This window comes from Scomber scombrus, chromosome 22 (assembly GCF_963691925.1).
Source record: "Scomber scombrus chromosome 22, fScoSco1.1, whole genome shotgun sequence".
NCBI classification, from domain to species: domain Eukaryota; kingdom Metazoa; phylum Chordata; class Actinopteri; order Scombriformes; family Scombridae; genus Scomber; species Scomber scombrus.
In genome coordinates this window covers 10,543,472-10,569,649 of record NC_084991.1, presented here as the reverse complement: position 1 = coordinate 10,569,649, position 26,178 = coordinate 10,543,472, and the positions used below count along the sequence as shown (strand labels likewise).

At 40.9% G+C, this 26,178-nt stretch overlaps 2 protein-coding genes across 2 annotated transcripts in view; both read left to right on the top strand.

Annotated features, from left to right (window-relative positions):
- The window catches only part of LOC134004672 (dnaJ homolog subfamily B member 9-like), a 435,649-nt gene that overhangs the window by 369,623 nt on the left and 39,848 nt on the right, over positions 1-26,178 (top strand). The window lies entirely within an intron of this gene.
- ppp1r3aa (protein phosphatase 1, regulatory subunit 3Aa) lies at positions 851-24,720 on the top strand. The gene is made up of 5 exons (XM_062444223.1): positions 851-1,623; positions 2,748-2,806; positions 2,985-3,082; positions 3,996-5,040; positions 24,348-24,720. The coding sequence occupies exons 1-5, from the start codon at positions 851-853 to the stop codon at positions 24,425-24,427; spliced, it is 2,055 nt and encodes a 684-aa protein (XP_062300207.1). The 3' UTR covers positions 24,428-24,720.

Genomic DNA, 26,178 nt, shown 5'->3' with positions numbered 1-26,178 from the left:
AGTGCATGACCACTATCTGTCAGAATACCTTCATAATTGCTACTATAGGTACACTTTTTTTTTTTTAAAGTGACACTAAATAAAAGCAAATACTCCATGCTAATGAATGTTAGGCATTGGTATTTAGTGTCTGCTTCTTCTAATGTCAAAAGAGGCTTCATGTTCGTTGTGCTAGAAGCTGCCTGTCTGGACAGACAGGGTAATAAAATGATGCACAATTGGGAAGAAAAACACATTTACAAGACAACAGACAAAGATATATAAATATATATATATATACACACAGATATCAGACATTGCTCAATAAAAAGTTATATAACAGTTTCTTTTCAGAAACCAGACCACCAAGCTTACCACAGACCAGAATATATTGTATCATACCAATACAACAGCAGCCATTTCACTATAGTGTTTTGTCACAATGTCAAAAGGACAGTGAATTTAAAATGCATACTTTTAGTTTGCTTTTAAAGTTTTTCAAATCTGATCTGACAAAAATACAAAGTCTCTGTCAAAACATGTCAAATGTAGACTCTAAAGTTCATCATATAAGCAATGTTTTCATTTATTTCTTTTGTAACTAGGAAACATATTGTGAGAGGATAACTTAGGGGATAACTGGCCTACCCTCGTTTAGTTATATGTGTACTATTAATAGGCCTGGCTCAGCCTCACAATGTTCAGCTGTAACCGAACTCCATCTGTCAAGTCACGTCCTCTCCCTGCTCTCCCTGCTCTCCCTTCTTCAGTATCACTCCAGCCAGGCTGGGGGCACTCTGGTCTATGCCACCCTCCAAGCCAGACAGACGGTAGGACGGGCAGACAGCTGCCTCTCAGGCCATTGCACATCATGGAGGCTTTGTACATTCAGCCCTTGAAAAAAGATAGGGGGATGATGGAGGAGTCCGAGGAGGTAAAAAGTAGGGAACAGGAAGAGGGAGAAATGGAGGCCTCCTCTCCCATGGGCTCCACCACAGATGAGGAAACGGATGATGACTCTGAACAAGAGCCCCCACTGGTCGTCCGGAGGAAGGTGTCATTTGCCGATGCATTTGGCCTCAACCTGGTGTCAGTCAAGGAGTTTGACAATGCTGATTTGGCAGAGTCAGAGGACATCGATGCCCTTGAGAGGGAGGCGACAAATCCATTGGAGGAATTCTATATGTCCTGCCTGTTTACACCCCCCTCATCCCCAGAGGAGCTGGATCAGAGGCTAGAAGCAGAGATGGTGGAGCTGGAGAGTATTGGGCTTCTCCCAGGAACCACCACACTCCGTGGCATCATCAAGGTGGCCAACCTCTGCTACAATAAGTCTGTTTATGCTCGGATATCCCTGGATCAATGGAAAACCTACTTTGACCTGTTTGCAGAGTATGTGCCTGGATCCAGCGATAGAAAAACGGATACATTTGCCTTCATGTATACTCTGGTTCCTCCCTTTGAGAAAGGGGGGACCAGACTGGAGTTTTGCCTGCGTTATGAAACATCAGTAGGCACATTTTGGGCTAATAACAAGGACATGAACTACGTGCTGTTCTGTCACCAGAGGGCACAGGGGCCTCAAGTGCAAGAAGAGAGTGCTGGCCACAAGGGCAAGAGGAGCTGTCTAATAAGAACTAACAGGTGAGAGAATCTAATGCTGAATCTTTTTTTAAACATGCCACCGCTGAGTAACCAATGCACGTCACTCTTGAATGTCAACAATAGATGTCATAATCAATATTGAAATGGAGCTTATTCAAAACTATCACTGGAAACTCTTCAAGAAAATAAATCTTTTGCTAGTCCTTACTGTTGCTTCTTACTTCTTGTTTGTGCTTGATTACAGAAATCAAACAAGAAAGCAAACGCCCCAAATAACTCAAATCGGTCCAGTGAGACAAAATTTGACATTTGTTTAATCTGTTTAAACTGTGACTCTTATAAGGTACAAATACAAGCTAGCTTTGCTTGCCGGCTGTCTGTTTACAGAAAGCTGTTATATAACTTTTCAGTAATGGATGTTTGGACTGTAGAACACATATTGCCCATTTAAGGTCAGGTGTCTGTCCAGGTTTCCATGACGTCTCACTGTGGCAATGGGAGTCAGATATTCATACTTTATCCAATCCACAAAAAGCCCTTTTCTTCTGCTTAAGGAAAATAGTTCCTTATCATGTATATACATGAAAATGTGATAATAAAGCACACACACATATTTTAGAGGCATGGCACTGATATATGCTGTCAACATGGAAACAAGGATTTCATCTATTTTGTGCACAACTACCAGCATCATGTATCATAATGATTAAAGGGCCAGTACTGTCAGGGTGCGGTACAGGAGAGATGTAAAACAGTAAAACATTATACAAGTCTTGAGGATATCTCCAACTTCTTTATTATAACGTTTTATGAAGCTTCGAAAATTGGAAGCATTAAGACATTATGAGACCTGTTAATGTGTGAAAAGAGGGTGACAATGTGGGTGGCGCTTGACTATTTCACACATCACCAATTACATACTTTATATCCATATAACAGAGGAAAAACACCCATGAAAAAAGACAGAAAAATGTAGCATCTTTCTAAAATAAAACAGTTGCTGAAACAAATGTAATGTTTTGGAATGAAACTCATAATACAGCATATAAACAGCTGATAAAGAAATACTGGAGCAGTACTGTGTGGTAAAACATAACTGTGAGTTTGCTATACAGTATGTAATGTTGTTTCTTGTTTCTTTGTCGTTTTCTTTTGAACCATAGGAGGGGAAGTGCAGAGGAAAAGACCAGGGACACCATAAACACAGCAACAGTTGCCGCAGGTGTGTAGACTTTGTGTGTGTGTGTGTGTGTGTGTGTGTGTGTGTGTGTGTGTGTGTGTGTGTGTGTGTGTGTGTGTGTGTGTGTGTGTGTGTGTGTGTGTGTGTGTGTGTGTCCGTAAGTGTGTGTGTGTATAGGTGTGAGCCAGCTTTGACCCTTCTGAGTTTCTTCATTTTGCAGAAGCTGATGCCCCACATGAAGCAGTGGAAGCTGACAGAAAGACAATGGACAGTGCAGAGATACAATCTTTATTATACCATGAAGAACTCAAACCTTTGGTGAGGTGCATTTATTATCTTTTAGAGGCACAGACTGTACTGAGTCTGAAAAGCAGAAAATACCAGACAGTAAAAACTGCTTGCCACAAAAAAACTATCAATCCATACTTTTCAGTTGTTGACTGGTCACATATACACCATTTTATCTGTCTATAACAGCTGATATAAGCTGTAGTCAGAAAGTCCTGGGCCCCTGCTGCCATCACTGGACCAAGTCTTCTGGTCCCTCATGGCCCCCCACCTCCTTATCATTACTTATCATTATCATTACTACTATTCTCTTTACCATGTCTCTTCCCTCTTTTCTTTGTCATTACTCATTAGCTGCCCCTGTTACAAACGTACCTCACTTAATCCTACATGTCACAAGCACTAGCCAAACTCAACTTCCCAGTTCAGTGTAAACTGTTGTACTGTCTTGACTTAAGGTCCTAATGTCTGTATGCTTTAACATCGTCCAATTATCCGATGTCTTTTTGTTATGCTATACTGCTCCAATAAAAAGTCCTAGAAGGATATGGAGAGTCAGCTGACCTGACACTTGAGAACATGTCTGAAATCACTGATGTGCAGACTACTAATAATAAATCTGCATGTAGCCTGCTTGTGAATGTGCATAAAAGCTGATGATGTAAGCAAAAGTATGCTCACGTGCTAAGGCTACAGTGATGTTGCAGTGCATTGCATTATTACTTGTCATCACGTTATGTTAGATATCAAAGATGAATGGACTCTCACAGAGAAATTCTATTTGTGTAACAAATATTGTTTGATATGAAGCCAGTACAAGGATTTAAAATGCATGTTGGCCTTAAAGAATAAGCAAATCATTGTCCTAGTGGCCTCTGGTTATAGTTCAAGCACATACTCTTGGCTCTCTACCTTTGACCTTTTCCTTTTTCCTTTTTGTCAGGTGGGTAACATAAGAAGACGGCACAGAGCGGCACGTTTGGCACGTGTGCAAGACCTCTTCCAAAGGAAGCAGCAAGAACTGAAACCGAAGCCGATATCAGCCACGTGGGATGACTCTGCCAGCTCTCTCGAGAAACGCCAAAAGAAACCATCCAATGAGAGTTCACAGGTACTCACCTACCATCAGATTCCTCTGCTTACATTGGACTGGAAAGATGATAAACCCCAGCAGTGTGGGACTGCTGACAAGGATGATATTTGGACCGGAAGAGCTAAAATGTCAAAAGCGTCAGAGGAACCTTCTGTTGATGATATGTGGGAGGCCTTTCTCAACGGTACAGATGAAACAACTAGTAAAGAAACCTCTGTGTGCGATGTATGGCAGGCATTTCTTCATGGGCCGAGCTACAAGGACCATTCTGGTGTTCCAGAGTCAGAATGGCTGCAGACAGCAATGCTGGTGTCTCCCCCAAATGATAAAGAGCCCCAAACCCAATATGTAGCAAGCAGTCAGGAGGATGAATTTCAGTTGGGCACAGATACACCCACCACCTTACAAGCACACACCTCAGCTGCATGTCAGCTGCTGTCAGACACTCGTGAAACATCGTTGGCTAATATTGCCATAAACGCTGAAGACCAACAGCCAGCAGAGGAATGTGTCAGTGGCCCAAGAGATGACAACACAGTGACACAGGAGGCATCTCAAAGGTCACAGACAAACTCTGTTACAGACACTCTTCAGGAATTTAGCCTCAGAGGGGCAACGCCCGTGTCCGAGGGCTCCGTTGACAGTTCAACTGAGTGTCACAAGCAAGCAATCCAGGAGCAAGAAAGAGGAGGAATAATAGGAGAAGCAGGAGGAATAGGAAGCAATGAGTCCTCCATGCCGCACACAGCTGACTTAGTAACAAGCTCAGGGGAGTTGGAGACAACAGACATGACAGCAATGCCAGAGTCTCAGAATGCCAGCGCTGATGATAGGATCTCACGGGGAACAGGGCTGGATCAGGCTCTTTCATACAGCCAGGAAGAGGAGGTTACAGGTACAGCACACAATGCAATGGATGACACGCTGGCATTTAGGGAGACAATCAGACTGGGGACAAAGGATGGGGAGAGGTTTGTGTTCTCCGCGACTACAAAAGCAGTGGAGGAAGGGATCACAACGAACTGCACGGAAAGTAAAATATCTCAAGAAGAGGAAATATTTAGACCAGAATGTGAAATCTCCCAGAGGTATGCAGATGAAAAGCAGTGCAAGGAACTCAGCCTGAACCAAAACGGGGAAAACGCATTAAAGCAGAATGAAAATGATGAAAATGAAATAAGACCTGCACAGTCACATGCAGACGAATTTAATCTAAACCAAACATGTCAGAAAAACATCAGGCAAAGCCAAATGATGGAAAGTGAATCAAAAGTGGATGAATCAGAGAGTGAAGATGCAGCATCAAATAACAGCGACGTGGACGGATTTGGACAGAAAGAGGTGGAAACTTCTGATTCTACAACAAGGGAAAAGACAAAGAGACTAATTGGAGAAGCAGAAATGATCCAGCTTTTAGATAAGGAAGCAGAGGAAGTGTTGTGCCTTCAGAAAGAGGAGGAGGACCCCACACAGGCACAGGAATCTGAAATAGATGAACATGTATCAGTCTCAAATCAGACAGACGAAGGCATAAACTTGAGCTATAGTGGAATAATTCAAGAGAAACAGGTTTTCGACAATGACCATGATACATTCAGACCTTCTCCAAAAGATAAATGCAACCCAAACCTGATGGAGGTGTTAGAAATGAGATGGACTCATTCACAGGAACATATTAAGGGTCAAAAAGAGTATGTAGGCAGTGAAATAAGTACAAGAGAAGTTACCGCGAAGGAGAACGTAGCGAGGAAAGACACTTCAACAGAGCTTCAACACCAACCTGAGACATTAAAAAGAATAGAGGAAGATATGAGTCAGAGAGATAGAGCTGAGAGGGTGAGTATTGGAAAGCTGGAAATAGAAGCAGTGGGGGAGTTGATGGGAAACGTTGAGAACCCTCAGGGGAAGAGTGAGAATGCACCCGCTGAAGTGAAAGAGTTGTCAGCAGAAGTTGAGTACTCTCCACGTGTTGAATATAAAAATTTGTCAGAGGGAACAAAAGACCCTATTACGGCAGAAAATACTGTAGCACTTGAAGTGATAGGATCAGGATTAGAGGAGATGCTCATAGACAGATTCGGAGAAGACTTGGTCAATGGGATTTGGGAGGATGTGTTTGGTCAGAGAGGCAATGTGCAGGCCTTTAATAGAGACACAAATATTGTTGATGGAGAGGGGGCAAAGCTGACAGATATACTAGATATTACTCATGATTGCCATCTTTTTTCAGACTTAGACTGCAATGACACTTTTGATTCAGGTGTATTCTCCTTGACAGACTTACCAACCGATCCTAATTTAAGTCTCTGTCAAGGCCTTGAGCAAACCTTAGTCAGTAGGAGCAATGAATTCTCACCAACAGAAACAGGTCAGTCACTCGGCGAAAAAGAAAAAACTCACTTTCTCTTTAAAGTACAGACAGATTCAGATTCAAGTGCTCATCTCAGTCAAGATCTCAACCCCACTTTATCTGCTCCGAGAAGGCAGTCGTTGACTGAATCAGCCCAAACTCTCAGCTCTCCAAAGGATCAGGGAAACTACACTCAAATAAAGGAAAGATCAGTCACCCATCAGGAGACAGGCAGCCAAATAGAAGGCTGCGTATTAGCCCGCAGGGAGAGTTTTAATCAATCAGACCACCAATCTCCCATACATTCAAGTCCCTCCTCTAAGAAATTAAAAGAGTCCGATGGTTTCTTATGGTGGAGTATATTATACATCCTCAGTGTCATCACCAGAGTTCTAATCTGCGGCCTTTTAGTGGCTGGATTCTTCATCATCATTTTCCTGTATGATTTCCCAGTATTCTTTGCAGTCTATATATCTTCATTGTGCTGGTGGTTTTATAAGTGTAAGAGAAACCCAGTTACAATGAAACAAGGTGGGATGAGTTGAGAAAGGAAGGCTTAAAAGGGTGCTGTGTGTGGCATTTTTTAACATCAGTACATCATTGACAAATCAATGGTGACATCATCATACTGTATATTCAAACTGTTAGGCCACAGGGAGGATGATTGGAGGCTAGACAGAGGTGCGATCAAACAAAATGCAACATACAGCACTTATAACGTGTGTGTTTGGTTGTGTGATTTTATATTTGGGTGTTTGTTTTTTCCAACTCAAAGTGAATGAGTGCAGTGGTTCCCAAACTTTTTTTTGGGTTGTGACCCCTGAAAACCAAGAAATGTATACTTGTGACCCCTTGTCACCTTGAATAAATTATGACTCCCAAGGTGAAAAAGAGGAGGAATCTACGAAAGAAACCCCAATTCCAAACAATCTTAAATTTAATTTAGGAAATTATACAGTAAAATTTAATTCAATTTGTGAACATTAGTTGAATATCTGAGCTGATGCAGATTGAGTGTAAACGTATGTGTATGTTGTGTGTATATTTGCTGTGTTTTATGGGCCCAATAGTACTCAACAAAATGGAACAACGTGAGTATGTGTTTGATTGATGTAGATTAAGGGTGTTTGCAATGTTCGGGCATTGGCAATATGAAAGATTTCTCTTTCCTTGCTTTATTTGAATAAAAGAAATTAACACAATGAAAGAAACAATTGAAACATTTATTTGGTCTCTAACAAAAGACACATCCCAAATTTTTTATTCTTTCTGTGCAATGGTTTATATTGTACTAGATACTGAGCCCACCAACAGGAAATAAAATCAACCAAGAAGAGACAATAAATAATTGTTGGGTCCTATTTACTATACTCAGGTTTTGGCATCTGCGTATATGCAATAGCAGAAATACTATATTGCTATTTAAAGGTGTATTTTCAGATACATTCAAATCTTTAAGCATTTTATTTAGTTACGTTTCATACTTTCTTTTGTCTAACATCCCACTTTAGTTTTTGCTTAATCATTTTCTACTTACACCTTTTTAAAGCACTTAATAATTATTACTCTTGCATCCTTTACACAACTTATCTTCTCTATAAGCTTACAAATGATATGATAGCATCTAATCATAACCCTTTTTTAAACAGTAATGCTTATCATTTGTATAAATTTGTAAGTTACTGTTAAGGCATTGTGAGCTGTTATTAATACTTCACCAAAATTGTTCGACTTCAGTGGGGTTGGTCTGGTCATTATTCATAAATAAATATCTGAAACATGATTGGAAAATGTCATAATCCTCGTTGGCAGCCGTTCAGTATTACTCATCTGATAACTCACTAACCCTAAGATGACACCCCTCACAGACCAGAGGAACCATCTGATGTTCTTTGTTATGGGATTTGGAGATTGCTACAAATCTAATTTAGTAATTTCTAGAAACTCATCACATTTGTAGGACATTTTAGGAAGTAAACATTGGGCTTTTCTTGATGTTACATTTCTATCAGTGGGATTATATATTGATTATCAGATGAGTCAACTCTGTGAATCTCAGCAGCATGTCTTTAAAATGAATAACGTGCTCCCATCCGTGCCTCTGCCTCTAAGGAGTCATTCATTGTTCCAGTTTTAGTGCCTGCTGACAGCGGTTGGAATTAAGTCAAATTCACATTGCACACAGACCGTTTTATCCCTGCTCCTCATGAGACTTACTAAAGGCAGTATATCACCAAGTTAATAATACAAAAGGTTAAAATTCAGCCTTTTTGACATTTTGACATTGTGATGTCTTACCAGAGGCCTTTGCAAAATGGATACACACGAAGTAGGAAACCCTTAAATCAAAAACATTATATAGTCAGCACTGTTTTGACACTGTATGGTGAATATATTAACTCCATCCAGTAACATCAAAATGATCAGATGATTAAAATGGGAGAGCGCAACAGGTGTGCAAAAGTACCAGTGCACTATTTATGTAGTGCATCAGGGGATTTCAGTAATGAGTATATGATTATTTGCTTGAAAGTCATTATGGTTTATATATTTTTTTTTTCATGCAGTGGGTGGATATCCTGTATGAATCCATATTGTATGTTTCCATGGGTGTTTTGTTGATGTGTATGTCTGTACCTGTGTATGTACTGAGAACATTCATGTACTGAGAATGACAGACAGTACAGCAAGCGTGTAATGGATGTCACTGTGCCATAGTAGCCATGTCCAACCTTAAAGAAGCATAAAACACAAAATATGAACGTCATTCACAACATAATGCACCTCACAGCTAGGGATAATGACATTGGCGAACTTTTCATTCTGGCACCATATGTACATAGACATTTAATTGTTGGCATGGCCGTAGCTACCATTGAGGACACCGAGGTCATGTCCTCGGTATTTTTTTCTTGAAGTTTTGTTTAATTGTGAAGTGAAAATAGCCGACGAGACAATTATCCTTGCATCAACGGACCGTCATGTGACACATACTTGAAGATTCCCCTGCCATGTCAAAACGAAAGTATCCGGCTATAGCCAGCGGTGGAGTGAAGCCTTGAAATCGCCAGAAATATGTTGTCTACATTTGTGAATTGGATTTGACCCGATTTTGCAAACTGTTCATTCATTGGATGAGCCCTTTTCTCCCTTTCCCAGCAGGCCGTGCTCCATTCCACATTTTAAGAACAAACAAAGAAAATAATATATTACAGTTATCACTTTTAAATATACAACCATGGAAGTTGTAGAATACTGAAATAGGAATCGATTTAAGTTGCACAATTGGAAATGATAAGAAATAACTGGACCACAAGAATGACCATGATTGAGAAATGCACAGCAAGAAAGCAGTATAAATACATCATGGATTCAACCAGAGGCATATAAATTGTAGTCTCATTTTTGACCTCGGTATTTGAAAAATCCTGGCTACGGCCTTGATTGTTGGTGGGGGTGTTGTGTCACTCCTCACATGTATCATCTGATTGTGCACCACAGGCAGAGAGGTCCCTCCGTGTGACATGTTAAAATGGCGGTTGAGTGACACTGCAGTTCAGTAGAAGTCACTTGATCCTGTCTGGGGTATGCTGACCTTTTGTAAGCTGGCAGCAATCCCATGCTGGCACCTTTATCAAACTGGCCAAAAGCCAATGTTGGCACAGCAGAAGGCTACTCTTTACAGGGTACTAGCTCAGAAGAGGCACAGTTCAAACTTGGCACGGCTACAGTAACGTGCAGACAAAAAGCAGCAGTGACGGGAAGACAATGAGAAACAAGTGCAGAACCTTGATAAGTTGTGATTACAGTAAGGTGCAAGGCTACTTTTCATATTATCAAATGCCAACATATAAAGGAATCAGTCCTGCGCGAGGTTAGCGGGTTAAGGTTGCACTGTTTATAAAACCAGATGGCTGTTCGGAAACGCTCATATCCACAAATCCCACAAAAACTGGTGAGGTGAGACATTACTAAAAGTAGTTTGCCAGATACTTTTGAAGAATTAAATCCTCTCACTTCATGGACAGTGTGCTAGATGCATTTTTAGAAAAAGCCAAGATTTGAAGGTTTTTTTTTTTTTTGCATGGGATCACTTTTACCCTGGTTCATATCAGGTCACTGAGGGTTCCTGAGGTGGCAGAGCAAGACAAATTAATTGAATGTCTGGATCCCAGCCTGAACCTTGTGATACAAGTCTCAACTAAAACGAGAGTCCATCAATATACATGGGTGCTGTCCTCTCCCCACATCTCACATTACAGTGTGTATATAACATTACAGTGTGTATTTGTTGGTGTGTGTTTCGGTGTACGTGCGTAAGTGAGGGGAGACAAACTATAATAAGTACTCCGCTTGTCATGTGAGTGATATTCTCAGGAGGGCATTCTTGCGGCTCAGTTGCAGTCATCAAATCATCAAGAGATTAAGGCATTTACTGTTTCTTCCTACTGTTGTCCCACTGTCTTGGGACAGTTTTTAGTATATAATTTCACAGCAAATAAAAAATAGGAAGTAATATTATATAATGGATAGAGTATTAAACGTAACTTTTTTGGTTGTATGTGGCTCTATGTGTAGAATTTATTGCAAATACTACATAAGATTCATTCATGTTAATTTTTTGCACTTTGAGCATAATTGACCAGCAAACAGTATAAAAACACAACTAAATTTGCTTACAGTGGAAAGTGCAATGCTTCATTTTTTCCAGCAGATGGCACTGTAGCTCCAGTTTTCAGAGAATCCATGACACTTCCACTATGCCTGACACAAATATCATGGTTAATGGTTTTGGTCCATACAAAAAAAAAATTAAGGAATCGTATGATCATCTCAATTCAATATTTGACACAATCTGCATTGACACTAAATTTAACGTGTAATTTTGCATGATAAATAATCTGAACAAGCAACAAACAGATAATCTATTTTTATCCCTGTGGCAAAATCACTGTGCAGTGAAGTGCACTGCCGGGGACAAGAGGGTGTATGAGGACATGGTATGTGAGTGGATGAGAGCGCAAAATGAGGCAGGGCCTTGTTGTGAGGCCTGAGGGGAACAGAGGCACTCTGCTGAAGGATTGGAGACCTGACAGACTGCATTGTCCATACTCTCCCCCAGTCTACAGAACAACTATTTTTTTATGCATCCATCACTCCGTTCTGCCTTCACAGCCTCCCTGCCAGCCTCATCACCCCCCTTCCCTTCGCCATCTCGACCTCTCCCTCTCTCACCAAACCTTCGTGCCTTCCCCCACCCCCCCTTGCCTCAGCCTCGTCTCCTTCTCTGACTCCCCTTAGCGACTCGACATTCCCAGATGTCCGCTGGCTCTTACATCACTGAGACAGCCAGGCTTTCTGCTGTTGCCACTTGGCATTTGGAGGCTGTGTGTGCGTGGGACACCGTCACCTCCCATTCAGCACTAATTGCAGTATACTGGCTGCTAGAGGATTCATATGAGGGTAAAACAGTGGACTAGTACCATACAGTTGCAGGTTGTCTCTTAACATTTTTATGTGTTTGCTGTCAGATTAAAGACAGTAGGTACAACTGATTGATGGCAGCCACATACTATCAATCAATACCAATAATACATTGTTTACCAGTGAAATAAGTTACCTCTTTATTGAAGCAATGTGCCTCTTTCATCAAAATATAAATCTCTTGTTTGACATCAGCCTTCACATTTTTGCATGTATTCGACTTTTAGAGAACACTGCACAGTATATCTTAGGCTTTTATAGCATTCGTTACAAGGCTCCTACTTCCACTGCTTTCATTTGCAGCATTACCGGGAGATGACAGAGTTGTTTGTCATCTTTAGTACTGTCGGCAGGGTTTGTTTCATCACAACGAGGAGGTGTGAGAAAAGAATGAGGAGGAAGACTAGCAGGAGAAGAGGAGGAGGAGAAGGGGCGGATATTTCAGTCAAAGAATGCTGTATTAACATGGGATTTGGTGTGGTGTAGTCACATTTTTTGAATGCATAGGTGAGAGCATTTTGGTAGCCAGCAGCCCTGAATGAATCAAGAATAATATATCACAAATCCTATTTATGTGACACTTGTCAGAACAAAGTTATAAATCAAACTGAGACAGACTAAAAGGTTTTGAAAAGCAAAAGGGTTCTGGATGTCAGGAGTGACAAATACTCTGGGTTAACTGTTTTTATTAGCCTACATAATCTCACCCCATTTTACTTAAAAATAGCACAAGTGTCAGGTGAAGTGGCTTGTTAAGATGGACATTTTTTGCAGCGCAGTGAATCATGATGAGTTGTTTTTTTCTGTGCTGTCCTGCAATTCAGCCAACTAATACATTCCTGACAAAATGCGCCTTTGGCGGTCCTTTCTGAACCTTATGGAAAAACGACAGTGCCGGGCAGTTCTTTGTTCTCTGTCAGCTGTCATCCTAGCCAGCAGACATTATTAGGCGATATGTTCAAGGCTAGAAACCTACTTTTTTAGGCTCTTTATCTCAAAAGCAGACAATATGGAATCCCTCAGTGAGCAGCAAAAACAACTATCCTGCAGACACAATGCCCAGATTATTCTGTTCCTACAGTTTCAGATAACTCACTCCTTGCAAACTCTCTTCTTTATTTATGGTGATATTAGAATAAAATTCATTACTGGCATTTTACTTCTGATGTCACAGTATGCTGTTTGTTTACATTGTGATTGTACTGTGTGTGGCTGGGATAGCAATGGCTCTACATGAACCTTGTTGTGTTATGTTTGACCATGCACCGCAGAATGATACATAAGAGCATTTTCTAATCTGGCACCCCAATCACCAGCAATTGGCTGAACAACATAATTTGTCTGTGCTTTCCAAAACTGTAACAAATCACTGTTAGAAAATAATGATGTTTTATGATGTGACAATGCTACGATTAGGGTCTGGTTAGATTTAGGCAAAGATTGTGGTTTGGTTTAAACTGACCACTTTGTTAAGGTTAGAGAAACAAGGTTAGGGGGCGTTCATCTGTCTGTCCTGACACCCCTTTGGAAATGTCACACTTGCGGTTGGAAACGGAAAACGAACAGTGGTGTCTTGTGTCAACCCATTTGGAAATGTCACACTCGCGGTTGGAAACGGGAAATGAACAGTGGTGTCCTGTGTCAAAAGTCCACTGTTGGGTTATAGCCTCCATCCATGAATTTGGAAATGTGTCCACATATAGTAGAGACGTCATCTCAACTGCATCACTGCTCTAGGTCATAATTACTATAAACAGTTAATGGTATCTGTCACTCAAACATAACAATATGCCATTTTTGGGTGACTGACATTAGGACACATGTAGTTTTTCTTAGGCAGACATGCTTGTTTAATGCCAAAATAGCTAAAAGATTTTAACACCTGACTGGCAGAGGACATTTATGTTGCCCTTTTCTATTAAGATTAAAAACAGTTCCTAAGTACTGCACAGGGCTGAAGACTAAATATTGAAACCTATATGGGAGTACCTTGAATTTTCTAACCCTTGCTTACCTTACTTACCTTTGAGTGGTGCAGCTGTGCTTCTGTCATTCTCTTGAAAGTGGGCACTTTGGGGGACAGAGGAAGGTTTTCTCTTAAGTTTGATTACAGCTGCACAGTTTTACAGTTGACAGTAAGTGAATTATACCAAAGCTGTTGCCATAACAATGCATGAAAAGACGTATAGTCACAAGCGTCTAGTGATCACTTGCTGATGTAGTGTCTGATGAACTGGGGTGATAGCTAATAAAAACACAAAAACTCAATTTTGGAAAAAATTTAGCCATTAACATTAAACTCTTAAAATAATTTAGAAATACATTTTATAATTATGTATTGTATGGCAAGCTTGTAAAAGCCTTTTTAGACCGACTTTAAACAGCACCATCCCTTATGAACGGAATCTTTGAAAGAGGTGTAAATGCAATAACTGTGCAAATTAAGCAATTGAGTGGATTACAGTTTTAGAGAACTGTACAACTTCAATGGGAAATCAGCACTTCCCAAGAGAGCCTCCTGCTGTTGTAGAGGAACAATGAGCCAAGTGGAAAAGTGACCTTGTATTTTTTAAACAACAAAATCACTTCATTAAATATATAAAACTAAATATATATGAAATAAAAAAATCTGAAGCTGCTATTCAGATTAGTTAAAGACAAGCACTGATACGTAGGTAAATGAAGTGGAGCCAATGGAAGTACTGTAGCAAAAGGGTTAAGAAAAGCTTTCGAGATGACCAGGCAGGCCCTACGTGTGTGACAGTCAGAAGACAAGCAGTCGGCCTCTCCGAAAGCCCTCAGTAAATTTGTCTGCATGCCATTTAGAGCATTGGCCTGACCTAAATGTCAGAGCAACATTTGACAGAACCATATAACTCTCTTTCACTCACCCCCTCTCTCTTTCTCTCTCTCTATGGATCCTTTCTCATTCCCTCAGTGATGTTGGTCTTACAAAAGAGTTAAATCACTCAGACACAGCTCACGGTGTCTGTTCATTTCAAAGGCCCTCAGGCTCCCATAAGACTAGTGAAATGGAAATTGAACGTGGAAGGGCTTGTAAAGCTATTGACATTCTTTTGTACGTTACTGAACCCCTTACAAAACAAGCCTAAAAATGTGCATTCACGGTGTTGAGCCTATTTAAACATCATTACCAACGTCAATTTAATTCATATTTCAATATTTAAAAAATACATTTTGAAAGCTAAAACAGCACAGTGCAGTTTGTCATTTTTGGAAGAAAAAAAAGGGTCAGTGTTTGTTGTGTAACCTTGTTCTGTAGTAGGAACGTAAAACAACATTATCCACTGATTTTGTTGCCTGCTCCTCACAGCGGAATAGGATTTTGAGGGTAAGGGTTTTAGACAGAAGGGACAGATTTGGGGGTGATTCATTCAGCGAAACTGGAGCCAAGGTAAACTGTGTCATGTTTTGTGCCTGCGTGTCGTACGTGTTGTGTGTGAAGCCTTACCTCACATGTGTGTCTATGCTCAACAGTGCCTTGTGTGGGTGTGCGTGGGCGTATGGGTGTGTGAGATGCTGCAGAATGTGTAGAATGCGTGTGTTTCTATCAAGATGCACAATAACGTGTGCTTGTTTACTGTGTTATATGGCTGTGTGTGGGCAGTTTGGATTGCACAAAGAGTGCACCATATTGAGAACCACCATATTGTTGGCAGCCACGCTCACACGGATGGGTTTTTTTTTTTATCACAGAGCCATCTCTTTCTCTCTATCTCTCTTTTTGAGGGAAAGGTCACACAAAGAGCAGGATCTGTCTCTCTGTTTTGACTCTGCTTTAATCTTTTTTCTCATTTCAACTTGTGTTTTTTTCCCCTCTCCTGCTTGTGTTTTTCTCTCACTCAATATTATCCTTGCATGTCCTCCAACGATCTTCACAAGCTATTTTTGCAGGATCGAATCAAGTGTTGGTAGAGGCTTATAAAAACAACTCAAAATGCATTTCATCTCACTAATCTTCAATGCAACACATTTAAAAGTTCTGAATTCAATTCTGAAATGAAGTAGAGTACTTAAATACACTCCGGCAATTTCAGGATCTGAAGTCTAAGACCTGCAATTTACCGCCTTTTTGAAACTTAAAATGTTCAATTACCTTATATTAAAAGGTGTGTCTAATAACCCATCCTTTATTTAAATAACTTGCTGTCAGCCACTTCCTCTCATTTTCTTCTTGTCTGTGTCCCTACTTCACCCTCCCATATCTTGTCCTCTTCATTTTACCAATGTGCCCAGCAGTAATCCCTTTGACTACTAAATACAGACTGTAAACACACACACACACACGCATATGCATGGAATAAAGAGGATAAAGACAGAATGGGTGAAAGGAGGACAGAACAAAACAGATGGAATAGAAAACCAGTTATTGGGGAGAAGGATTAAGATGGAAAAGAATAGAAGATTGCAATTGTGTGTGTTATTTATGAGAAGTTGCCAGCCACATGGAAACATAAAGGTAAAGAATAGGTAGGTATTAGAAAGAACAATGGGAGAGCAGATGGAAAGAAGAAATGGACAAAAGTAGGGAATGTATAGTAAATAAAACCAGATGCTAAACAGATGAATTGGAGGAAAAGGGGATGTAAAGAAAAGAGGATGAGACACATAGAGGGATGAGATGTGTACACTGCTGCTGTGTATGAGGTGACCCTTAGTCCAATCGATTTTTACAGCTCTGCACCTGTAAATCATCAGCACAGGTCTGCATCTTTCTTTCTCCGTATGTTCAGTGCATGTGAGCGTGTATGACTTAAATCACCTGGTCAATTTAACACCATGTTAAAGTCCTCAGTGCAAGTTGTTGTCTAATGACTTGCATGCATGGAGTCTATGTCGAATCCATCTTCTGGTAGCCTATTATCTATCCACACACACACACACAAATGTGCACATCAGCATTCAGCATACCTCACACCTCTCAGGAAGAATCAAACATGTTTGTTAATGGTGACACAAATTCTTCAAAAGCATCATTTCCCATGCATAGAGGTGGTAAACAGATTCATGAAAAAGGTCCTTTACCGTCATGCCCAACACACGTGTTTATGTATTTAACTGTTTTGGTATTTAATTGACACACTTCCATCTTGTTTTTGCTGTTCTTGCTGTGTGTCACCTGCTCACCGGATTTCTGTCAAACGCAGTCATTTGAACATTGCCACCCTGCATCTCACACACACATACACACATGCCTTGTAGAAGGCTCTGTCTGAGCCTAGGGTCTCCTGGGTCTGATTAATGCTCTCTCTATAGGACTCCCAATGGGAGATCACTCCCACAGCTCACACTCATTTATGCACTGCTATGCTTTGGTTTATGTGCGTACACACACACACACACACACACACACACACAAACTCAGAGTACAGCATGGGAGTTGCTAACAATGTCTTTGCCTCCAGAGCTTATAAGGAAATAGGGAAGGACATGTTCTATACAGAAGTATGTTATCTCATCATTGAGGTTTGAGTGTGTGTGTGCGAGAGAGGGATTGCACCATAGTTTTGCAGCACATAAATTGTCTTATAACACACCAAAAGGTATTAAAGTCACAGTTTTTCCCTTAATTACATTCTTCAAAAAGCAATTTGAGTGCAACTACTTTTACCGGAGGTCATTGCAGTTCATTGGATGTTGTGGGAGTTTGTGTTTCAGTTTGTGTAAAAATGATTTAGGTGTACAATTGCACACACAGCCACTCAAGATACAAGCCAGACTTTTTAAAATGCAGCAATCCACGGCGCAAAGCCAAACTCTGGTAACCTCATCATCCTGCTCATTTTTTTAAGCTCATCTGAGAATGGTTCATCTCACAAAATGATGTATAATTATCTCGCCCAGGAACAGCCCCATTCAAAATGAAATTCTCTTTTTGTCTGGGTTATAAAAGGAGTTCAGCACTAGTTATTATTAAACAATTCTGCTGGATGCTTCGGTTTGTCATGAATTAGTTGACCTACCCTCTCCCCTCAAAAAATACATGTTTCTCTGGCAATTTAAATTCAAATACACTTATACTCAAATAAACACAGCATACAACTAAAAAAAAGATTTGTCCCCATTCTGATTAATACAAACACACCACTAATCCATAAACACACTATAACAGAAAGACACAATGCTATTATCAATTACCATCTCCTGTTACCTATTATAGTGGTTGGAGGATGAAAGGTTATAATATCACAAACAAACATGAGGATATTGATTGAATTGACTCTGGATTTGCACAGTCCTATGCTGGGTGTAAGTATAAGTTATGGGTATATTTTACCTTACGGAAGGTTGCAAAAACACCAGTAGTAATCCTCTAGAGAACACCTCTTCTAAGGAATACCTACATCAAAATTAATCTGGCTTGTAGTAGAAAAGATGTGTTGTGAGATTACTTTTGCCATTTTAAGTCTTTATTGACAGTAACAGTAAAACCAGCAACATTACAATTACCATTTAACCTTTTCACTAGCAAGGACCACACCCACAACATGATGCGCTTGAACGATTTATTAAGAAAACGATTGATGAGTATAGTTCTTCTGTTGCCGACTGCATTGTGTGGAGGCTCGTAGAAGGTCCGCCGCAGCACTCGGGCAGCGAGGACCCCCCCCCCATGACCCTATGGAGGAAAGGTAGAAAAGGGAAGAGAAAAAACAGGGTGGGGCGCAGAATACAAGAGCGGAAGGGGAGGAGAAATCTAGGTGGTATTTATAGGAATGGCCGAAGGCGTTGCAGTAGTGGCGGGGTCTCGCTCCTGAAAATACGCTTAATAAGCTACTCTTCACTAGCAAGGACCACACCAACAACATGATGGACCTGTAAGGTGGCTATCATTGCAATAACAGTGGTCACAAGTTCATTTGGCCAAGGTGTTTTGAAAATCGTGGCTGTGCACACATCATTTTTACTTCAACAGTTGTTTTATCACCTTGTGACAACTGATGGGTGTATAATTGCGTGGCGTTATGGTTAAACACTACGCTGCAGTGGTTTTGCAGTTGGTGACACACTCTGTATCAAATCCCGTGTCCGGTGACTTTATTTATTAATTTTTATTTGGAGATAAATACAGAATATGGTGACCACCAATATTTCGAATCCCACAATTGTACTTCACAACATGAAGCATCATGTTTGGATTAGCCAGGTGGAGCGAGAGATCATCAGATATATATGGAAGTACATTCAGGCATTCGCGAGGTCAGCTACATTTTCTCTCCGTGATTGGAACATATGCAGTCGCAGTGACAGAGGCCCAACGTTTACAAACAAAGGTAACCAGTCAGAATCTTCAGTCATGTCGGATGGGCTCTTAAGAACATATCTTGCTCAGAGTAGAAGTCTTGGATGGGGGATGAATGACTTCATAATATAGTCTTCATTTTGTCACTTTATGAAATATTCAACTTGACAATCACATTATTGCTTTTTTGCTACTGAGATCAGCAAACTCAATGGCATGCCAATATATACCAAGGTAAGCTGAGAGTCCTCTTACTATACTAACCTTACAGTTACCATAGTAACACAAGAGCAGTGTCTGACCTGTGTATAACCCTTTTTCATGAACAGTGTCAAGCAGCCAGATAAAGGCAGAGAAAAGGAGAGAGTGCCTACAATGCATCAAAATTTGGTTGAAAAAGGAGAGGAATTACGATTGCTGCGAAAGTCTTTTGTAATAATCAGTTAAACTAAATCAAGTCTCTCTTCATTGAGCTGAAATTACGTCTTTGGGAAGTGGCTATAATCCTCTTCTCTTTGAGGTGCATGATCTCACACATATGTGAGTAAAGGCTCTCTTTCTCAAAAATGTACAGTAGTTCTCACTTATTCTTTCCCTTTAACTCTCTCCATCCTCTCTTTCTCCCTCTGCTAACAAGGAGGGAGTAAAAGAAGACAGGCCTGTTATGGTTCACTAGCTACCAGGCTAGTGAAATGTGAGAGGATGGGTGTCTGTGGTATACTTTAAGTGTGTGTGTGTGTGTGTGTGTGTGTGTGTGTGTGTGTGTGTGTGTGTGTGTGTGTGTGTGTGTGTGTGTGTGTGTATATGTGTGTGTGTGTATATGTGTGTGTGTGTGTGTGTGTGTCAGGGTGCGCGCGTGCGTTTGACTGCACAGTAAAAGAATAAGGGAAAAGAGAGATAAAGTAGGAAAGGGAGTGGTGTGTGTGTGTGAGAGAGTGAGAGAGAGATAAAAAAAAGAGAGAGAGAGAGAGAGAGAGAGAGAGAGAGAGAGAGAGAGAGAGAGAGAGAGAGAGAGAGAGAGAGAGAGAGAGAGAGAGAGAGAGAGAGAGAGAGAGAGAGAGAGAGAGAGCAGGCCTAAGTCCAGTTTCCCTCATTGCTTTTTACACCAATTGATTTTAGTTTGAGTGACAGGCGAGAGGAAACAGCACCTCAGCCTGCTGCTGTCAGCTTATGTGAATAAGTGCCTCTCCACTCTGTCTCTCACTCTCTCTCTCTCTCTCTCTCTCTCTCTCTCTGACATCCTCTCTTTTTCCTGTTCTTTCTTTTCCTGCTCCTACACATAAACAATGCACATTGCCTCCTTAACCCCAATCATATACTTACATACTACATACAACCTTCAACCATTAACCTTTAGGGAACTTATCCCTCTTTTTGAGGGCAGAGATGACAAATGTAATTTGGGTCAGTGAATTAAACGCTTCAGACAAACTTAGGGAAATGAATGGGAAGTACTCCATCAGAGAAAACATGTCATAATTGCTCAGCGTCAGTGGATGCCAGTATACCTTGTCGGCGAGCAGAGCAAAGAGGGCGGAGGAGGAGGAGGGAAAGGCGCTTACAGTGAGACTGCCGTGTTGCCATGGTGACTGTCTTTGCATTGAATCGATAGAAAAGAGATGCTTTGGATTTCGTTCACTTCCCTGCCTTTCTTTCTTCCAGTCCCACTTTTTTTCTTTCCTTCCTTGCTTTGTAGCCTTCTGTGTTGCTGTTGGTTATGTGCACACATAAGATAAAGCGCACACATACATTTGTACAAAAAAAAAAAACAGACACGCATGGACATATTGTATACATGCACCACCCAGTTTTCCCCGTGAGGACCAAAGAAAGATACATAGAAATAAATTAGCTTTACACCCTTTACGTACCGGTACAGTTTAATCCAGCTGATACATACAGAATGTTGAAGGAATGGGAAGGTGACATGGCCTGAGGTCGTCTTTGAAGACTGGCAGGTCGAGTCTCAAAGCTTTGCATCAGAATCAACAAAGACCTCAGGTTGCCTTTCATTCACTTCACTACAAACATCTCTGCTTTTTCATCCGTTTCTGATGAGTAGATAATGATAAAAGTGTAAGGTCTTGTATGATGTGTCATTCCAATTATTCTTTGATCAAATAGGCCTTTGATGCAAAATAAGATGGATGGCAAAAGATTAGCGGCTTTGTACAACTGAATTAGAATGGATGGAAAGAATCCTTGGAGCTGGATCCATGATAATTATTCTGTAGCAGATGCTTGATCACTGGGAATGAGAGTGTGTTTTATGTGTGAACAGCGCTAAGAGACGTACATTTCTGAGTGTTCCATGACTGGAATGCTCAGCTAAATGAGTCCTTCACCATGGTAACAGATCAGTTTCTATTTCCATGACAACGTTGTGTAACATTCTTCAGTCATCACCTAAAGAGCGCCTGCTAAAGGACCATTTTCCTCTGCTGATTTCTGTTTTTGTTTGTTTGTTGCTGTATTATCAGCTCTCACTGAGGATACAACAGTAGCCTTTCAGAGACCTTCACAGACAGACAGGTATCTTTACCGCCATTACAGAGGGTTCAAATTCAGTCCAAGCTTACCACACTGGAAATGTGGGAAGAGCGAGCTTGGCTAGCTGAGTGCGCTGTATGTAAATACAGGGGAAATGAGATGTGACCACTGTGGTAGTGACAATAACAGAATACTCATTTACCTCCACAATGCGCCCACAAACACAGCCACAGAAAGGCAAGTGAAGGAGTCAGAAAATAAATGTATTTGTGTGACTTGTGTTATCAAATCTGTCTGTCTTTCTCCCTCCCTCTCTTGTTCTGATATTCTCTCTGCCCTCATTTTGAAAACTAGGGGGGGGTGGGAGATGGGGATGGGGATTCCATTCGAACAAGCAGCCTCTGCATCGCTTATGGGAGACAGCTTGACTCAGAGAGAGAGAGAGAGAGAGAGACAGAGAGAGAGAGAGAGAGAGAGAGAGAGAAAGAGAGAGAGAGAGAGAGAGAGAGAGAGAGAGAGAGCACGTGAGAGGTGTCTTCCGCGCACCAGACAATGCAATTCTTAGTAGGAACAGCGGTGAGCTTTCCGCCAATGGCAGCTCACGCATGGGTCGACGCATGGAGGGTTTCCACGACTACCCCTAACCTTCCCTTACCATCAGTCCTTCCTGACTCCCTCCTTCTTTCTCTCCCTCTCTTTTCTTCTATCCTCCCATCCTCTGCCCTGAAATAAATGTCAAACAGTTAATAAACACAGCAGCGTGTGCTGCTGTTCCAAATGACCGCCGTGGTTGGTCAATTTGTCAGGATTCACCCACGCAGCTACAGATATAAAACAAACACACAAAGGAGGACAAAAAAAGCAGATTACACACTCCCCATGATGTATATCTGAACTGCAGCATATTCATTTGTGTGTTTGTTTTGTTCACATTAGAGAACTATGCCCTCTCAGTTTCAACATCCTAGTCACATAACACACACAAACCTTGTACTAATGATACTGGTGTTTTGCATGTGTTTCCACTGTCAAAAATGTGAATTTGACGGTAAATGAGGAACAAGATTAATTCATAGCAGCAAATTTATATATAATGGCAGTCGTTAATGATGTTCACACAGTAATAGCTTTGTGACACACTGGACACTATTTTATTGCCATCAATCTTATAATTTAATAAAATAGATCAACAATTTACATAGCGGAGTAAATACTGCTAAAATGGTACTTTAAATGTCATTCTACTCAGTTACGCTGTGTCATGGCACACTGGTCCAATGCACTGTTGGACAGTAGCCACCCCCTCATTCTCCAGCTGCATCTGCTCTGTATGCCAAGCCTCTTGAATCAAACAGATTTAATGCTCAATGTGTTTTTGTAAAATTACATGTAGGCTACAGTCTTCTGTGCAGGATACAATATGTCCAAAACTATTCTCCTGCCGTGCATTGAAAAGGGGACATTTCCAGATCTCTATATTCTGGAGTTCTACTAGAATATCTTTGCATCATTTACAGCTTAAACAACACTGTACTTATATAATACTCGCTCCCTATGCAAATAGTCAGTTCAGCCTCTGTCTGAAACAAGGCATTTTAGCGCCCGTCTATGTAAGCCCCCCCTCCCACCACAATGAACCCAATCCTGATTGGTTAGCTTCCAGGAGCTGCACCTCGGCCAACTTCCAGCAGCTCAGGAGGCTATGTAAACAGACAATAGTAGTAGTAGTAGTAGTAGTAGTAGTAGGATTACATATTTTCCCTCAATCTTTACTCAAACTGGAAACTTCTCAAATACTCAAGCATGAATGTTCGAGCCCGAATCCGATCCGAAATGTGTGAGTGGACAATGCAAACTATCCATGGAACAACCATAGCAACAAAGACTATGGAGTGGATGCCTGTTTGTGAGCATGCACAAACAATGAAGACGAAGTAGAGGCAACTTTGTATACCAATTGTTCAGTGCTTTTGGCTTTCAGGGAGCATTTTTACCTTAGTTTACCTCAGGTTTTGTCCTAACCCTAACCCTTTTATCACATTTAACTTAGACAGCCGTCATCATAACAATATAAAAATAACAGAAATTCACAAAAAGCATGATACGTCCCCTTTAAAAAGGTGCTACAGTACATGTAAGAATTGGCCAACTGAATTCACACTCCACACTCCAAAGCAATTGGGGGCAGCTAATATCACCAGAAATGTGTGGTGTCTTACAGTGCATTACTGCCCTGTTAGCTGGCCAACTAAACAACGAGGACTTTGAGTAAGTATTATAGCAATATCAATTGAAGAAAAATCTAATCTAGAAGAAAGGTTGCACTGCCCTGAGGGTAGACTGGATGCTAGTGACTCACTATTGTCTCTTGAGGTATAAAGTGGAATTACAAGACACGTCTGGTCGGGGCTAGCTGGCTAGAATGCTAACTTTTGTAGATCACAGTTCTGATCTCTAGTACCTGCCACTCTGGTTTATTTCCACTCACCCCACCTCTGCTCTACTCCTGCCAGTCAGCCACACCCACCTCATCTGTTCACCAGGGCACTCAGCTGCAACCCATCTGTAATCAAGCCAGTATATAGACTCCTGTTGTTTCTTCACTCCTTTCCAGATTGTCTTCGACTTCTATGCCAGACCTTCCAACACTTTCTCATGGACTCATTCCCTGGTATCGACTCGGCTTGCCTCTGACCAATTCTCCCTGTCTCTGCCCCGGTAAACGCAACAGCCTTCTATCCCTGACCACGATTATCGCCTGTTTACTTCCTGGTGCCTGTCTGCCTGTGGCTGTGTGGCGTCCTCCGGTTTCAGTCTTGTCAGGAGAGCCAAGAGACTCCTGCCTGGTCAACCTCCTCATCTCTTAGTGCTACTGGCGTTACCTTACCTACTGCCTATTCTGTCGTCGGTGACCCTGAGCCCAGCCTGCCCCCCTACGCATTCTGCCAAATACCTGTTAAGTTACCTTGCTGACTGTACAATAAAGATTGTTTTCAAACTGCTCCCTGGTGTTGTACTGCACTTGGGTCCTACCACTTCCATACCCGTTACAGATATGTTTGAAACACAATATATAGATGTCTTTGACATAACATCAGAACTAATGTTTCTTTACTTAGTGTTATTGATTTCAGTTAATTTGTGAATGTTTAAAACTACAATTCTAACATATAGCCCCTTTTTAACGTTGCAGTTTCACTTCATATGAGTGTGTGATACTACTTTAGCAGTATCTTTGGTACATATTCATGTGCAATTATTGTACATGGTGAATAAAGTGACTTTTGTCCTGGTTCACGAAACTGTCTCTGTGCTCTCCAATTTCTGGTTATACAAGGGTAATTTTCAAGTTTTATGCCTTTATTGCTGCATTTTAGATGTGGTGAACTCCTGGGTAATATGGGAACTACTGAGCAAAAGTGTCTTTGAAAAAGTTATGTGATATTTAAAATGCGATGGCCTGAGGCAACTCTCTCTGCATGTGAGTGTGTTCATTTATACAGAAAATGCTCATTCATTAGTTTCTTATTACAAATAGAGAATGCATAAGAATGAGATGTGCGTTCTGTGATATGTCCAATATGTACCTGTATGCCATACAGCAGTATGTGCATTTATGTATGTGCATGCATTCAAACAAACATTATAGTAAGCACATGCAGTATACTAACTATACTACTACTATATAGTAACTGTGCATATTATGTTTGTGTATTTGCATATATACCAGCATATGTTTTTGTTTTATTTCAGCAAATGAAACTCTAAATTTTGCCTGCATTTGGATGTTTGATGTGAGCGCAGGCAGGCGGCCTGCTCGGCTGCTGAGAGAAGTGGCACACTCAAATCATTAATCAGACTCGACGGCACAGCGGGTAGCAGGCAAGCCACGGGAGAGAGCTAATGCATGCAAATGTATACTCGTTTTGGGGGCAGGTTGAGCCAAGGACAGAACCTAGCCTGCAACAGAAAGGGAGAGTAAAGAACGCATCACTGCTGTAGAGAGGCCTATTCATTTAGCTGAAACATGAATGTGTTCTAAATCAACATGACAGCGGAGGTACGGTAAAACTGTACACTCATACAGGAAATACTAAAGTTATAAGCTAAGATATGATGTATTATGCTTTGATGTGGACTCAATAAATCATTTTACTCATCAAATCTCACATCAGAAACTATATTATCTCCCTCGAGTGTCCTAATGCATGATATGAGGATTGTCAAACAAGCTTCTTAAGCAAGACATCACTAAACATGGCAAATGTAGGAGTAAGAGCTGATTTGCTAAAAACTGAGGGCACAGCTTAGCATCCCATCTCTTATTATTCTTCTCAGTGCTTGAGCTTCATTATGGCTGGGATTGTACCTTAGTTGAGATAACCTTACATGACTTCTTGAAATGAACCTTTTACAAAAAGGAGCTTAGGAATGTGAATGGAATG

Bases quoted from the DNA above. Each gene is read 5' to 3' on its own strand.
- ppp1r3aa (XM_062444223.1), top strand. From the start codon at position 851: ATGGAGGCTTTGTACATTCAGCCCTTGAAAAAAGATAGGGGGATGATG. The intron at 1,624-2,747 runs GTGAGAGAATCT...TTTGAACCATAG, and splicing joins TGTCTAATAAGAACTAACAG to GAGGGGAAGTGCAGAGGAAA. The intron at 3,083-3,995 runs GTGAGGTGCATT...CCTTTTTGTCAG, and splicing joins ATGAAGAACTCAAACCTTTG to GTGGGTAACATAAGAAGACG.